General features: G+C 51.7%; 1 protein-coding gene across 3 annotated transcripts in view; it reads right to left on the bottom strand.

Moving 5' to 3' along the window:
* GALNT18 (polypeptide N-acetylgalactosaminyltransferase 18) overlaps positions 1 to 17,310 on the bottom strand; it is a 332,353-nt gene that overhangs the window by 881 nt on the left and 314,162 nt on the right. For all 3 annotated transcript variants that reach the window (XM_057748638.1, XM_057748636.1, XM_057748635.1), the window contains one exon: positions 14,123 to 14,287. In XM_057748638.1, the coding sequence (XP_057604621.1) occupies positions 14,123 to 14,287 (165 nt within the window). The remainder of the gene's footprint in view (positions 1 to 14,122; positions 14,288 to 17,310) is intronic.

Genomic DNA, 17,310 nt, shown 5'->3' with positions numbered 1-17,310 from the left:
CTGGGGTCATCAGTGCTTGCCTCAGGCTCCTAGATACTGTCTTAGGGTACTGGGCTTCCTCAGCCCTGGTTATGCATGGTTTCCCTCCATGCTACTGATGTCCCAGAAGGTTCTGTAACCGTGCGTACTCAATTTATGTTCAAAGCTCCTTGAAAGAAGGGAGGTTCTACTTCTCAAAGCAGCCCTACAGCAGCAAAGAAGAAACTCCCAATTTTTGCTTTGAGTGAGATCCTTGCAGGCCTTATATACTCTGGGGCTGCTGGTTGGCACCTGGGTGTCAGCCCAGACTGCGTGAGCATCTCTGAGCTCCACCAAAGATGTGCTTGGCTGGGCTTTGGCCTCCCAAGCAGGCAGATTTTGTAAGTGGGCCTCCTGTAGCTTAACGGTACTTGAGTGTATGGTCAAAGTCATCTTTTCCCCAGAATCTGCTCCTGTGTTTCCCATCTCAGCAATCACGGGGCATTTCCACTGACACTGCCGCCTTCTCCCCAGCATCTGGTTAGGCACTGAGTCCTGCTAATTCCACCTCCCCCATGCCTTGTGACTGTCCCCTTATCCTCATCCCATCACACCTGTCCTGGTTTGGGTCACTGTCTTCTGTCACCTGGACAACTGCACCAGCCTCCTAACTAACCCTCCTTCCCCCTCCAGAAGCAGGACCCTGCAGCCCACCCCCCAGCGGCCCCCGCGCCCATCGCCGCGAACAGCAGCACCTGAGAGAGGGGTATGCACATCTCTTCTGTAAGGAAGTCATGCCTGGTCAGCCACCACCATCCCCATGGAGACCACTGACACCTCAAGAGAACACTGAGACTCAATTCTTACAACCGCCTGGGCAACGGGCAGTCTCTCCCGTTGCGGAGCACACGCAGTCCTGTGACCCTCCAACCCCGCGCCCAGGTGGGTATCCGGCAGAACTGTCTGCACGGGTTCTGAAACACGACTTGTAAAAGCTCCAACCTGGAAACAACCCAAATGTCCATCAACAGTAGAATGGATAAATGACTTGTGGTTATTCACATAACAGGATACTACTTAGCATTAAAAATGAGCAAACCAGAGCTCCACTCAATAAGGCTAAATCCCACAAATATACTGTTAGCGAAAGAAGCCAGACAAAGCATACCTACACAGTTCTACTTCTAAATCTTTCCAAGCAGGAGTGGGGGTGTTGTGTGTATCTTGGGGAGGAGGGAGTGGAAAAATGATTGACAGGAGGCAAAGGGGTGCTTCTGGAGGGGTTGGAAGTGTGCTGTTTCCTGACCTGGGTGGTGGTTACATGGGTGCCGGCTTTGTTTTAAATGATTGAGTTGGACATTTATTTTGGTACACACGTTGCCATGTGTCTATATGTGTATGTGCATTCTTCAGCTAAAAAACTTTAAAACAGAAATCCAGCTCCCTCAGAAGGGACTTTGAACAGTGGGTGAAGGAGGCAGGGTGGCAGAGGGGGTCAGGAGTGTGTTTATGTGTGTGTCAGGGAGGGGGTGTGGGACTCCCCATTTCCCATGTGTGAGAGAGATCCTGGGAGGACCACCACCTCCTCAGAAGCATCTGAGCGAGTGCAGCAGTGCCTCCCACTGTGCCCCGACCCCAGCACCTCCCTTCCCTGAGGCGAATAGGGACTTGCTGCCCCCAAGGGCAGAGAGACAGCACAACAAAGAGGAAGCTGAAAGAGCAGGCCATCTGGGGCCCACAGGTGCAGCTAGAGAGAAGCCTGCAGGCTCAGGCCCTGAGGGGGCAGAGGGACGACTGGCCACCGTGCAAGGGCTCAGAAAGGTCCCGGAGTCCCCGTGTTGGAAGAGACTGGCAGGCCGACCCTCTCATCCTCATCCACAAGCTGACTGAGGCCTCCTGGCTGAGAGCTCTTTCCTGGGCTGCTCCGTCTCTGGACCATCATTCTCCACTGAACTAAAATCCTCGTCTCGCGGGCTTCCAGCAAAGGGTCCCGGACAGCGCCCTTGGGTTCCCACATGGGGGTCGGCTCCTGCTTCTTCATCTCCTCCCTTCCCCTAGAACGGAGGTGAGGCCCATGGCCGCCGGGTTCCATGCTTTACCAGGTGAAACATTCCTAATCCCTTGTGGGACAATCTAGTTTCATTTTCCACCCTGCTTGCCCGCCTTTGGACAAACTCCAGTTGTTTTGTGTCACTCAGAACTGACCGTGGAGCACAGGGCCACCGCCTCGTCTCCACTGGACAAGAGGCTCCTTCAACACAGCCAAGGAATCTGCGCTTCTGGTGGCCACATCTCTCTCCTGAACCCTGGTGGGCTGCCTGTGGAGGCCAGCCTCAGGTCATCCCCTCAGAAGCTGCGGTCCTCCTTGGGACCTCACCCTGTCCCTCAAAGCCTGGACTTTGAACCCAGAGGTATCCTTTGTGACACTTGCTATCAGCAAGGCCAGCCTGTCACTCTGCCAGGCCCAGGTTTCTGTGGCCTGAGCACTCTGCTATCCACACCCAGGCTGGGCCATGTCACTAGTGCTTCCTTTGTGGGCCTGAGACCAGCCTCCCCTGACCCTCCTGTGTCCCTGGCAGCCTGGTGGTGTGTTCTACCCTGTGATGCTGGAGTGGAGCTCAGGTAGGGTGGGAATGAAACCAGCCCTGCTCTCTAATGTTACACAAGGTCTGCTGGTGATTTGGGTGGTGAGATGGAAAGCGGAGAGGGCTGGACGAGGATGCTTTTCTGGTTGTTGGCTGTGTGGCCTGGAACAAGCCGCTCTGCCCTTCTGGTTCCATTGTCTCTAGGGCCAGATGGTAATTTCTGTCCTGATGACTGGAGGATGAGCAGAGGGACTGATGGGCAACCCCTTTCTCAGCTATAAAACAACACATGGATATGATGCTATTCACAGTGTCAGGACTGGGGCTCCAGGAAAAGTGTACAACAGGCAGAAAGTGGGGCCAGACGAGAATTCTGACTGTGTAGTGTAGCCTCAAGGCCAGGCCAGGCCTTGCCAACAGTGAGGCTGCTTCACCGACCCCGGACCACTGAAGTTTGGAGAAACTTGTCCAAGACAGGGGAGGCCACAGCCCCCTCCTTTCCCGCCAGCCACTTGGGCGCATTCTAAGCCTTCCTTGGAGGCACCGTGACAAGGCTGAGAGAGGGAGGCAGGGGGCAGAGGTCTCTGAGAAGTAAAGTGTTTCTTCCGAGACTTGAATATGGCATTTCTCAGGCCCTGCCCTGGCCCAGCTGTGCCCTCAGCACCCTAGAGACAGGAAGCGTGGTGACCCTGAGCAAGAAACAGCCTGTGTGCCCTCCGGGAAGGCTGTGGAAGAAATGGAGTGAGGCCAAGAGCAGGGCTGTGGAGGAGACACAACCTCAGTGCGGGCATCCAGGCCTGTAGGGAGGGCAGAGAACGAGGCCAAGAGAGCTCCCCCCGCCCCCGGAGGCTCTAAGAGGAGAACCTTTTAGAACAGAGTGGTAAGGCCTCCTTGGAGGCCTGATATACATCTTGGGATATATGAGGGATACAGAGAGAGGAGGTGGCCCATCCTTTGGTGTGGAGCTGCACTGGCCAGTGGCCAGTCTCCCTTTCTCAAACCCTGGGCTCTCACCCCCTCTCTGGGCAAATTCCATTCACCAAAATTGTAAAAGAGCCTTCCTTTCCTTGATTCAATCCCTTCCTGGTGAGCTCAGCACCTTTGGAAGCAGCCTGGTGGTGTTACTATCCTTACCTCTACCTGCAGGCTCTGCTCCTGAGGTAACAGGAGCTAGGTCAAGGCTTATTTACCATGTCTTTGGTGCTGTGTGAAATACTTCACACACTCGATCTCAAGTGTTCCTCACAATAACCTGGAGTGCTGGAGATGATAATTACCCCCATTTTGTAGAATTGGAGACTGAGGTTCAGAAAGGTGGGGTCACATGATCAGTCAGTGGCAGAGCCAGGCTGGGAGCCTGGGAGTCTGCCCCCTTCACTGTTCCTCACTAGGATGAGTGGCCAGACCCCCCCCCCCCCACCATTTATCCCACCCCACACCTGCCTCAAGGTCATGGGCTAGACTGAGAACTGCTGGTGTCCCACCACCCGGGGTGGAGGAGGGTCATCTGACAAGCTTCCAGGACTCTGGGGAGCCAGTTTGGCCTTATTTTGAGAGCTCTTTGCAAAGACATGATTCATCCATCTATCCATCCATCCATCCATCCAGTATTTAATGAGTGCCTACCGCACACCAGGAACAGTTCCCACCCACCAAGATACATCAGTGACTAGACAGGAGAAGATCTTTGTCTTTGTGGAGACTGTATTCTAGGAAGGGGAGCAAACAGTAAACTCTATAGTGTGTTAGAGGTGCTAAGATTGTGCACAAAAATGTAGAGCAGTGCTGTGGACTGAATGTGTCCCCTTAAAATTCATATGTTAAAGCCCAGATCCCCAGTGTGATGAGAGGTGGTGCCTTTGGGATGTAATTAGTTCATGGGGTGGAGCCCTCATGAAGGAATTAGTGCCCTTAAAAGAAGAGACACAGAAGAGATGATGTCTTTCTCTCTGCCATGTGAGAACACAGTGAGAAGGTGGCCATATGAAAACCAGGAGGAGGGTTTTCACTGGACACCACATCTGTTGGCACGTTGATCTTGGACTTTCTAGCCTCCAGAACTGTGAGAAACAAATGTCTGCTGTTCAAGCTTCCCCGTCTCCGGTCCTTTCTTGTTATAGCAGCCCGGATGGACTAAGACCAGCAGGTTGAGAGGGTTTGGGAGTGGTGGTGAGCAGGAGGCAGGCTGTAGCAGCAGGAGGTGCTTGGGGTTGTCTTCCCTGAGAAGGTGAGAGCTGGGCAAAGATGTGATGGATGAGAGGAGGAGCCCAGGTGTATCTGGGGGGGGGGGGGTCTTGTGCCCCAGAACGAAGCTCCCGCACCAGCAGAGGCCTGATGTGTACAGGGAACAGCAGGGGGGCGGGGGTAGGAGATGAGGCCCAAGAGGTGAGGGAGGGGCAGGTTGTGCAAATGAACTTTGGCTGTTCATCTGGTGACAAGACTGGCCACTGCAGGGTCGGACGGACACGGGACCAGGTACCCCTGTCTGCTGTGTGGAATGTAGAGCGCGGGAGGGAGGAAGGAAGGAAGCTGGGCCAGCTGTTAGCAGGCTCTTGTCCTCTCCCAAGTGGGCAGGGGCTGGATGCAGGGCCCCTGGCCAGCCCCGCCCTCGGTAGAGGGCACAGTTGCTTGGTTTATGAGTCCAGTCGTCTAAATTATTTGTGTAATGCTTACAACGACAGGATCTGGAAACACACAATACTTTTAATTAAGGAATTTAAATAAGGGCAATTAAACCTGGCAGGAGAGATGCTGCAGCACACAGAGAGCTTAATTGGAAAGGAAACCAAGTTAAGTATGGAAACGGCGCGAAAAAAAAAAATGGAAAGCTGAACGTATGGAATTAAGAAGGCTAATAATAATTCCAAGAGGTGTTTCCAGCCCCCAGCCCAGCTCCTTCTCCTTCCGAGCCTCTCTGGAGTAGAGACTAGAAACCGCATCAGAGGTAGGGTGAGTGGAAGCAAGGAACACGGGACTCTGCTCCCAGCCTTGCCTCCGGCTCTCCCTGGCTGTGACCCTGGTAAGCGGCTGAGCTGCCCTGGGATTCAGTCTTCTCGTGTGCAGAAAGCACCGGAGCACTGTGGGGCACTCAGACGTGGAGCGCTGATTGTGTGCCCGGTGGGGTGTGTGGAGCTGTGGTCCACGAGCCCCTTGGGCTGAGGCACTGAGGAGCCAACCCCAGATCACACAGCTGTGCACCTCCTCTCTGCCTGTTTCCCCAGTGCGTGTCTGGTGCAGCTACAGGTGGGACCATGAACACCAGACCAACCTGCCCAGCTCCTCCTGGGGATGTGGGCTGGGTACATGCATTAGACAGTCCCTGCAGGGCTTGTGATACCAGAGATCACTGGGCCCCACCTCTGACCCAGCAGGTCTGCGATGGAGCCCAGAATGTGCCCTTTTAAGATCCTGAGTATCACAGCTGCTGGTGGTGCGGGTCCGGGGACCACATTTTGGGGACCACAAGCAACCATCACCCTCTCCGGGGATGGCTGGTCGCTTGCACTCACCTCCCTGAGGTGGAGACTCCGGAGCAGCTGGGCTGAGCTCAGGCTGGCCTCACGTTTGCAGTCAAGGTGTTTATGAGGAGTGTGTGTGGATTCTGTATTCCGAAGACTCTGCTTATTTCAGAGCTCCCCTTCCACTTTCCATTCTAATTAATGTTCCACAGGCAAGTGGCCCAGTGCGTCTTTGGCTTTAAACACTGTGGGCTCGGAGTTTCCAGGTTAAGTAGTTAATGATTAGTAATGAAATAATTCAAAGCATGGGAGGGATGTTAGTGCTAGTTAAAGAAACCCTGAGATTAAGTCTTTTTGCAGAGGAAAGTGGTCTTTCTGTATTATGAATATTCAACACTTGGTTTATTCAAAAAGTGCTTTGGTGTTTGTCTTTCTTTCTTAAAGGAGATGCACCTGTGCCCGAGTGAGATTCTGCCTGGGATTTGCTGTGAGGTCCGTTGGACTGAAAATGGGGTCATGGCAATGTCAAGTGCAAAAGCAAAGGTGAAGGGGCATATGGAGACAGCAGGATGGCTGGAGGGAGTCTGCTGTGGAAGCAGGAATCCAGCCAGTTCACACACACCTACAACTGGTTGGGCAGGGAGACCCCAGCCCCAAATTCCCACTGTAGCAATCCACGTGTTTTGTAGAGGCAAGACAAAGGCTCCATGGCATGGTAGTTTAAAGCATGGGCCCTAGACACAGACTCCTGATTTGACCTTGGATAAATTACATAATCTCTCTGTGCCTCAGTTTCCTCATCTGTAGAATGGGGATAGTAAAGTACCTGACAGCAATGTCATGAGGATTAAGTAATATTTGTACAGCAGTTACAGTAGTACCTGGGGCATAGTCAGCACCATATAAATGTTTGATAAATACATTTAAAAATCTCACCCTGGTCCGAATAGTGAGGCACTGAGCTGTCACACCTGGTCCTGGCTCCTGGTCTAAAGTGTTCACTGCCATAAGCTAAAAATAACTAAGAAAATATTCAGGGCCTAAACAAAGCTTTGTCAGTCCTTCAAAACTGGATGGTTCTACCCTCGCCCCTTCATGTGACATGGAAATGAAACGCTGCTTTATTCCAGAGCCATAAAGAAACACCCGATTATAGCCTTTTCTTCTCAGTACAAAAGGTTCTCAAAGTTGGACTTCCTGACAGCGCCCGGGGATTGGAGCGGGAGAAAGTCAAGCACTCCTCCTCCTTGAGTGCTGGGAAATTCTTTGGCAGAATCAGTGGTGCTCCCTGGGAAATGTGCTCTGAAAATAAGTTCTTTTTTGAGTGGGTTACTCATCTTGCATCAAATTATCAAATTAGACCCCACAAATCAGAGCCAGTGGTCCCTGGCCAGACAGGTTCAGCTCTGCTCTCAGCTCTCTTCCAGGCAGTGCCCTCATGCTCTCGAAAGTCTCTTCTCTTCTGGCCTTAACGGTCACCTCTGCTGTTATCCTTGATGCTCCCCACTTGGGAAATGAGCTGAGAGTGAGGCAAGCGTGGGGGTGGGATGGGAGGACCACCCACCAGCAGGAACGCTGCCCTGTGTGCCCTTGGGCTCCCAAGTGGGTCTTGTCAATGTTTCCACCAAAGAACCCAACAGCCAACGGGAGTGATAGCACACCCTAGAGTCTGGGGCAGCATGAAGCACAGTTAGAACACTCTGACATTTCATCAAAGCCTCCTGTTTTAACAAATATTCACACAAATTACTACTCTCCTTCAAACAGCATGCACAATTGTTTTAGTAAAAATCATTTCCACCTTCCTCCCCCAAATCTGAAGCTATAGGAAGAGTAAGTTGGAGTACTCTGCTTCACACATGTCTGTGTATTGTGGCTGGGATGCACTACCACATAAAAGTGTCCTTACAGGGACTTTCTAACTAAGCAGGGCCCTTTGACTATTACGTTCAAAGGGTCTTGAAATACTCAAATACGATTAGTTTTTTTTTTTCAGAATGTATGCGTGCATGCAAGGAGGAGTTATTGAGGGTAGGGTTTGTTCATCTTTGGGTCTCCCACAAAGCTAGCTCGAGACCTGGCACACAGTATATTTGTGTCAATATTTGTGAATATTTTAGAAAGGACTCCATTTAATTGACAGCACCCTGGTTGTCTCCTCTGTTTCTGGCTTTCTGTTAGGTGCTAGAGACACTGAAAGTATAAGACAGCCCTGACCTCCCATCTATTGGTTGATGGGAGAAAGAGTCAGGGAGAAAAATAACAGATAAACAATTCCATAAAGTGGGGTAACGATGACCCTCACCCCAGGAGTTCAGCTCATTTTCAAGTTCACGGTGCTTTTTAGTAAGGGGTCCCAGTCAGGGCTTCTAGGTAGAAAAAGCCCTTTTTAGGGCATGCCGTCTAACTTCTGGAGCTTAGAATTACAGAATTTCAGGGTTGGCAAGCCCTTAAAATCATCTGGTCCAACTCCAGTTAGGGCTGTAGCACTTTTGATGGCCTGTTGAGTGGTCCTCTGAGCCCACCTCTTCCTTGAACGGCCAATCTCATACCTGGACATCTTTACAGAAAGCTGCTCTGTAAAATGTCCTTGAATCTCCCTCCAGCTGGCCCTCCCTCAGAGCTACATGGGACATGTCTGCTCTCTTTTGCCTAGAGAAGCCCTTCAGATATTTGAGGGCAGAGATCAGGCACTCCTGAGGTCTTTCTGGCTTCAACTATACACTCAGATAGATACACTTTAAGGAAGCTGGACCTTAAAGGACACACATCATAACAGCCGTCCTAGAGCATGAATCCCTTCAATAACGTCTTGAAAAGAGGGCTCGACATTTGCTTAACCACTCAAAGTAATTGTGATGTGGGGGGGATGGTGAGGAGGATGGGCATCTCATCTCCCCTGAGAGGCAGTCCATTGCTTCTCTTGACAGGTGTCCTGCCACAAAGTTCTCCTGTGTAGTGACCTCAAATCTGCTTCCTCCCTCTCCTTCCACTGGTCCAGGGGTCACTGACTAGATGCCTCTTTCACGAACACTGCATCACTTAATCCCAGAATCCCCCAGATCTCAGTAGGTGGGGTACTCTGGGAAGATTAAAATCCTATACTTGATGCATATGAACTTATAATCCCAGTACAGTACATAGTTTACAAAATTCTTTAATCCTGGAGGAGTCAAAAGTTAGAAAAATCTTGAAGGAACAACTACCCCTTCTAATGTTAATGAAGTAACATCATGTGTTGATGTGGGAAATGTTGGCTGTTTAGAGATGGGTGCCCACTGCCATCTTCAAACCCAGAGCCTGGGGTGGCTCTGGATTCATCATCTCCCCTCACAACTACCTCCATTTACTCCATCAGTACTTTCAGTACACTGCTGAGCTGTCTCTCCAAGTCCTCTCCAGCAGCTACCTGGCCCCCGGCCCCCATGGCACCACGTCCACCCCTTTTCTCACAGGGACGATGGACGAGCCCCCTCCTTTCTTCTCTGTCTTCCAATCCACCTTGCACTCTGCCACCGGAGGGATTCCGACCCCATCATGGCAACCTACAGCTTAAGAATCTCCCCTAGTCCCTCACTTTGCTTTTAAAGTGAAGTTTAAACTTCTCGGCATGGTTTTCAATGACCATTATCTGCCCCAAACTGACTCATATCTGATCTTTCTCATGCTCCATTGAAGATTCTACATTCCAGCCACATCAGTGCTGAATTTCTATTCCTCAAACGTGCTCTGCTTTTTCTTGCCTTTGCCTATGCTGAGCTTCTACATGGGATGTTCTCCCTTTCTACACCTGGGAACTATCCTGCAAACTTTCAGGATCAAACATGCCTTGAATGTGAAGCCATCTCTGAGCTGTGCAGACAGAGCCCATCACCCCGGGCTCCCAGAACACCGTACCCCACTCATTTCTGCTCCCGTCATCCAGTTTTGTTATGTTTTTATACACCCATGAGCTCCTCCAGGGCAGAGGCCGTGTCTGATTCATATCTGCATCCCTCCTGCCCAACCACCATGCTCAATAAATGTTTGATGAATGACTGAAGGAAAGAATGTTCATCATTGGAAAATTGCTCATCAGAGCCCCGTACATCAGCGTTGCCGAGAGATGTTTTCATCAAATGCGGTTTCTTAGTGTCAGTATCTGATGCTGTCCTGATTCATCCTGAAGCATTGGAAATTCAGAAGAGCTTGCAGAGGTTAGAGAAAAGGCACTTTATTTGTTAAACAGAAAATCAGGCTATGAGATGGAACACTAAGATATGCAAATGCCTATCTTCTTTGTAGGAGAACTTGGGAGAATCACACTAGATTATTTAGAAATTAATTCAGTCTGAATGTCTGTGGAGTTTAAATGCAGCCCTCAGGAGAGTAAATAATGCAGAATGTGAACGTGAAAAGGAGATTTGAAATGCACCAGTAAAATCTTTCAGCCCAGCTTCTCCACCAGAACATTTTAGTTGGTAGGATCCCCATGTAATTTGCAAAAATTAAAACCTGTTGCAAGAAAATTAGCCCAAGCCATAACTTTAATCATTTAAGAGGCACCCAGCTTCCTCTGGCCTCATCAACCGTTAGCTCCTAACCAGTGACGGCTTGGGGACAGATTCCGGGATGCTTGATAATTATTGATCATTTTGCATTAAATGAAAATTTCACATACATTAATTTTTAAATATCAACTGTGAGTGGCTGCTCTGGGCTTACAAATTACAGATTTAAAAATATTAGCTCCAAACAGTTCCCCTTGGTAGAAGGATCAAAGAGGTGACTGCCAGAGTGCCCTGGGAATTTTAATTAGGTTTATGTATAAGTAGCTGAAAACTGCCCGGTCCTCAGGGCTGCACATGCCAATGTGGCCTGCTTTGTTGGTCACTGTGTCCCTTCAAGCAGGAAAGTGTGTGGCTGCCTGTTCAAGGCCACGTGCTGAGATGAGTGAAGAAAGGAGCTGGATTTCGGAGGAATGCTCCTTTCTCTGCCCCAGTCGGGAATGGGCAGATGAGATGAGAGCACGAAGGCCTCTGGATCCGGGCATGTGTGCGAAGGCCAACTGATGTGCCTGTGTGCGGGCCTGGGATGTCACAGCAGCATCCCAGCCCCACACACAGAGAGGCTGAGGCCCCACAGGCAGACTGAACTCTGTTCCCCTGGTGATTCTGGAGCTTCTAGGAGGAGCAAAAACTCTGACACTCCGGTGACACAAAGTCCTCAGAGTGGCAGGGGCCTGGCTGGGCTATGATCTCCGGGGTTTATTCCAGGACAGCCCGGGTCCTCTCCCCATCCCTCTTGCAGTGAGTTGAATCAGTGTGCGTGCTCACCCCAGGACTCCCAGCCACACCTGCCCAGCTGTCTGGTCCACCCTACCAAATGCTGGGCTCCTCGAGGCGGCCTCGGACTCTGCCCTGAGAGGAGATCTTGGTGGTCAGGCAGGGTTCTGAAGACCCCAGGGTCATGGAGGAGGAGAAGGAGGGAATGGGTAAACTTTCAAACTGTATCTGAGCCTCCCAGTAACCCTTCTACCTGCCCCTCCCCCATTTAGAATCTCTCCTCTCCATTCAGTTTCATAATCCCAGCCACTGGGGGTTTTCCAAAACCCAGATGGAAACATACCAGTCCCCTGCACACAGCCTAACCTCCCACAGAACCAGGTCTAGGCCCAGCTGCCCCTCCAGGTGCATCCCCAGGTGTGCTCCACTGTGCCCACCAGGACCAGCCGCACTGGACCATCTGCAGCTCCTTGCACGTGGCCTGGGTTTGATGCCTGCAGCTGGTGCCCATGCTGTTCCCTCTCTCTGGACCACTTCTCACGGCTTCTATATAGATCAAACTCCTCTGCCTTCCTCAAGGGCCAACGTACGTACTATCTCTTCCGAAAAGCCACCAGCCCTGCCCCAACCCACCACCCCCAGCCCCCTGCATGGTTTCATTTAGTTCCCAGGAGGAAGCTGAACTCAGGGGCACAGCAGGGATGGCTGAAGGCAGCAGAGAGCAGCCTGATGTAAGCCTCCACAAAGACCCTCCAGATGGTATGATCCCCCCCTTATCCAGCCAAGTCAGCCCCACTCACCTCCACAGGCTGATGTATCCTCTCTCTCTGTTGCCTCCAGCCTGCAAGCCTATTTTGCATCTAACCCGAGACAGGAGACAATGCCACTTCACCATCAAGCCCATGGCCGGCCTTCCTCCCTCTGCCTTGTAATTTAAAGGAGGGCAGAGGGGAAATGTAGCCCCGTCCTGTGTCACTCTGGGCCAGAAGCCTGGCGGAGGGAAGTGACACAGGTGTCTGCTGGGCACAGTGTGGGGTCAGGACGGGCCACAGCGGGGGCATCTGGGCTCCTCCAGGAGAGAGGGAAGTGGGAGGAAAAAGTGCCCTGTTATTCTAAGCCTCAGTCCTGACCCTGCCCTTCTTCCAGGGGCCACTTGTAACATCCTCCCACGATTAGAAGTAAAAGAGAGGATCTGAAGTAGTTCAGGAATAATAATAATAAGCAGTGAGCACCTTGGGTATGTTATGTAACATCTTTGTGCCTCAGTTTCCTCCTCTATGAACTTGGGCTAACGGTCCACATCTAACCACGCACAGCTGTTGTGAGGATTAAGTGAGCTGGCATATGCCAGGTGCCTAGGAAGTCTGGCACACGGTAAGCACTGCATGAACCTTAGCTAATTCTTCTCACAGGACAGACCTCTACAGTTTACAGCATGTGCCAAAGGTCATACGGACAGGAGGGGGCAGGTGTCACCAGTCCCCAGGCACCATTCCCTTTCACGGAACTCCACATGTTCTGCAGGCCCAGCCCGGACTAGCGCTGCCATGTGCCTCCTCTGCCCGCCCTCCGATGTGCTGCCTTGGGCTCCCTGTGCTGCTCCCCAGCATCTGCTTTCCTGGGGTCGCAAAGCCCTAGTCTGGGCTCTCACTCCCACTCTCCAAGCAGCTCCTAAATCTATGACTTGTGTTGAACTTGCCACTCAGGGTTGACCTTCACCATCCATTTAGGACCCGACGGAGGGTCCCTCTCAGTCCTCTGGTTCTGCATCCCCAGACCACAGGTCAAAGGTGTCCCATGCCCACAGGACCTGATGTAGTGGGACTGCCCCTCACCACTGCAGGGGAGAGTAACTGGACATGAGCACTGGAATCAAGGTCAGGCCAACTGCACACCTTCCGGTGCCCGTCGGCCTCCTCCCAGGGCGGAAGCAGCTTGCTGGGAGGCTTGAGTCAGAGTCCCTGCCTCTCTGTGCCGTGAACATAGACCTTCTGTTCCTGGCTTCCCCGGAAGCACCCACCATGTGCAGCCCCCAGCAGCCCTGATGCCCTAAAACCGTATGGGCTCCCTCACTTCCCATTCTGAGCACTTTCCCTGCACTGCCGGGGAGGTGGGGGAACCTATCTGCGGGCAGAAACTGACTGTAACTTAGCAGATTCCGTAGGGGCTGAAGGTCTCTGGGCCACGGCAGCGGTTTTCCTCAAAGCTGGGTCCCTGCGGGCCATCTCCCGCCGGTGTCTTGATCTTGGGGTCTCATTTTATAACTGGGCCAGTGCCAAGCAGGAAGGTAAATAGGGTCCTCAGAACTGATGGAGACTTAATAAAGGAATATCTCATGGTCACTTGTGCAGACTGCCCTTCAAAAAATGGCCCCAGGCACTGCCCTTCGAGGAAACCTCATTCCCTACAGAGCGAGGAGGAAGGCGGAGCGGCTCACAGACCAAAGACGACCCAGCACTGTCTACACCTGAGGGCCTGGGGCTGCGCTTGTCGAGCAGAGGCTTGTGCAGAAGAAATGTGAGGTTTTAAGTCAGAGGCCCTGAGGTTTTTAAATCCCAGCCCTGCCCCTCGCTGTGTGACTCCCACCCCTGAGCCTGTTTCCTTACATTTAAAATTAAACGAAGCACCACTCACACAACAACAACGGCAACAATAATAATAACCTCCCCCAGAGCCAGTATCAGGAGTCAGCAAGCTGATGTACACCGAGCGCCCGGCACGTAGTCGGTGCTCACGGAACCCCGAGAACTGCTGGAGTCCCAGCCTCCCCACGGCCACAGGGTCCCTCCCCGGCCCGGCCTGCCTGCCCACCCCCGCCGTCGCCCTACTGCGCCGCTCCTCCGGGCGGGGCTGCTACCTGGGAGAACTGCCAGTGGAGCTTCATCCTCTTGGCTTTGGCGTAGCTGCACTCGATGAGCCGCGGCCGGCTGTTGACGTCCACCAGGCACCGGTTGTCATCGTCGTCGACGGTGGGGCTCAGGATGCCCACGCGCATCTGCTGGCTGCTCGTGTAGTACACGTTCTGGGGGCGGGGGGAGAGCAAGGTCAGACGCCAGGGACCAGGGAGGCACGGAGGGTCTGTGGGGCATCTCCCCGGGCCGCTGGCAAAGAGACCACAGGCCAGGGGCCTTCAGATGACTTTCCACTGTGACGGGCGAGAAGAGGCCCTTTTACATTCTGTTTCAGCACCGTGTCTGGTCCACATGTACCACTGAAACAAAATTCAGGAAATCAACCTTAGCCTTACTATATGCAGCATACTCTATTTTCTCATCTATTCTTTCATTGAAAAAGGTTGGTCCTAACCTTCTAAATTGATTTCATCACCCACAGTTTAAAAAACACTGCTTGAATTCATTATCTGCCTTGCTGACTTCCTCCCTCCATAAATATTTTGTGTAAGACACTGTGCTTGGGTAGCTAAAGCGTAAAAGACCTGGGCCATGCCCAGGGAGCTCAGCATCTTGTGGCATGGTGGATATGTGATAGGTCATTTCCCTCTTTCCTGAGACTGTATAGAGCAGGAGCTGGCAAACTTCTTCTTAAAGGGCCAGGTAGCAAATATTTGGGGCTTTGCAGCATTGGCTCCCCCAGAGTCCCAGCGAATCAGGTTCAGTGATTCGCTGGGACTCGAGACTCAACGTATAGTTGCACGCACAGCTATGATTTATTCTAGGGAAAGGAGATGAATCAAATCAGCAAAGGGAAAAGGCACGTGGGGCAAAGTCTGGAGGAAACCGGGTACAAGCTTCCGAGGGTCCGCTCCCAGTGGTCACAGAGCACGCACAGGAGTCCCCATGAAGGAGCTGAGATGATGCCTGTGAAGGGTTATCTACCAGGGAGGCTCTTGGAGACTCAGCACCCAGGCTTGTTATTGTTGGCTGGTTGCAGAGGCTGCCTCTGCCTGGTACATACCGAAATCCCAGACTTCCAGAAGGAAAGCAGGGGTTCGGCATAAACCATGGTACTTGCACGATTATGGGCAGGGCGAGCCACTCTTACCATCTGCGGGAGTGGTGGGAACCTTCCTGCAACCCACGTTCCCAGACGCCAGTTGAGGGACAACTTTGTAAGCAGGCCTTTCAAAGGAGTGCAGTCAGGTTGCTGTTTTAACCTTTTTTTTCCACAAAGGGCCAGACAGTCTGGAAAATTAACTCTGCGATTGTAGTGTGAACACAGCCATAGACAATACAAATGAATGACTTTATTTACAAAGATCAGGGCTGGCTCTGGTCTAGAGGAAAGCCATATGACCCTTGGCCTTCAGAGTTTTCAGTTACTTCCCCCAGCCGCAGGCAGTGGTTCCCAACAAGGGCTCTGAGTGGGCAGCCACAGGGTCTGTGCACTCTTGCCTCTGTCACTAAAGAGATTAACAGCCCCACCTGTGATTAGCCTGGATGGGCAAATCAAGGTACCACACGTCTCTGCTTTAGGTTAGAATTCAGGGTAGGCCCTCTTGTTATCTTGATCTATTCAAAAAAAATTCTCACTCGTAAATATTTTTGATTAATTACAAATGGTAAAAGGAAGTATTTCTTGCTTTAGTAAAAGAGGATAGTTGACAAGGACTTTAAAAGCATGGTGCAGGGCATAAAAGGGACTGTGCTGTGAGAAGGGCAGTGCCAGTGAGGAGGGTAAGGGTGGTCCTTCAGGGGCATGTCCTCTCTGACCTTCGGAAGTCCAGGGAAGGGGTGGAGAGGCAGGCAGGGTCACCCTTCAGATGTGAGAAGAACTTCAGGCCAGTGTATCAGTCGAGGGCCCAATAGGAAACAAATGGCACACTCATGGTAGGGGGATCCAAGGAGGGCGTAGAAAAGGCACGGTTTCCAGTGGTGTGGGTATAGGGTAGGGGAGCCACGGGGATAGTGTAGTTCCCTGGGAACGTAACATGCAACTGTTACCACCACTAGGCCCAAAGGGATGAGAGGAGAGAGAGGGTACCTGAACCTGTAATAGGAAAGTTACGTAGAGAGACTTGTGAGAAGGGTTCCGAGAGGGAGAGTTTTGGGGGTGATGGTGAGTGGTGGTTAATAAACACCCCAATATCACCCTCCCTTCCCCACTCCATTCTTCTGCTGGGTCGGCCCATTGGCAGAACCCAGCTGGAAGTCAGACAACACAGGAGCCCATGGAAGTATTCTGTAAAGTCAGCCTCGCAAGGTAGAAGAGAAAGGATGGAGAGACAAATGGAAGACACTCACTACAGCTAGGATCTCCTCTCCGAGGTAACCTTACAATTTATTAGGTCTGGTGAATCCCCAGAAATGGACATCAAAACTGCTAAGATGGCTGATTCTTCCCTCGAGGGAGGTAAAGTATCATAGTGACCATAGGCTTCAATGTGGAAATGTGACCAGAACACAGAGGCAAGGGGAACCTCTTCATCACCTACATTGGGTAAGAGGAGGGTTTCTCATCAGCATGCTGAGACTGTCTATTGTGTGGCCTGGGTTTCCAGTTCCCGACCAAAGAAAGCTGATGACTTTCTGTGGCTTCCAGTTTATTGGCACTGAGGGAAAATTTGATGACTGCTAGGATTTAGGAAATTAAATAGATGCAGGTAGGCATTTCATCCATCCATCCTTCCATCCATCCATCCATCCATCCATCCAACAACAAGTAATCTCTAAGTTGGGGCCTAAGAATACAGAGATGAGACAGCCATGATTCCCTGTCCTGGGTGATCCAACAGCCAAGTTGGGGAAACTAACATATCAGGAAATAATGGTCCTACTCACACTGATATGGGAACGGTCCCTGCTTCCTCCATTCGCTTACCCTGACTCTTGCTATTTTGAAAATAGATATAAAAACTCACCACCTCCAGAAAGCCTTCCCTTAATGTGCAAAAGCATGAGCCTGCCACCTGGGCCTCTCTGCAAAGATGCACAGCTGTTTATATGCCCTTGGGTTGAGTGCACCATGCTCTCTCCCCAGGACAGTGTAGCTCTTAGTCACCTGGCAGGATTTCCTGAAGCTCCGGAGTGTGAGCTGCCAGATGAGGACAGTCAAGAAGCCAGTCACTGCCACCCCTTCCTTCATCCC

Source organism: Hippopotamus amphibius, chromosome 9 (genome assembly GCF_030028045.1).
Source record: "Hippopotamus amphibius kiboko isolate mHipAmp2 chromosome 9, mHipAmp2.hap2, whole genome shotgun sequence".
Lineage (NCBI taxonomy): Eukaryota > Metazoa > Chordata > Mammalia > Artiodactyla > Hippopotamidae > Hippopotamus > Hippopotamus amphibius.
This window is presented reverse-complemented; position numbering and strand designations above follow the sequence as displayed.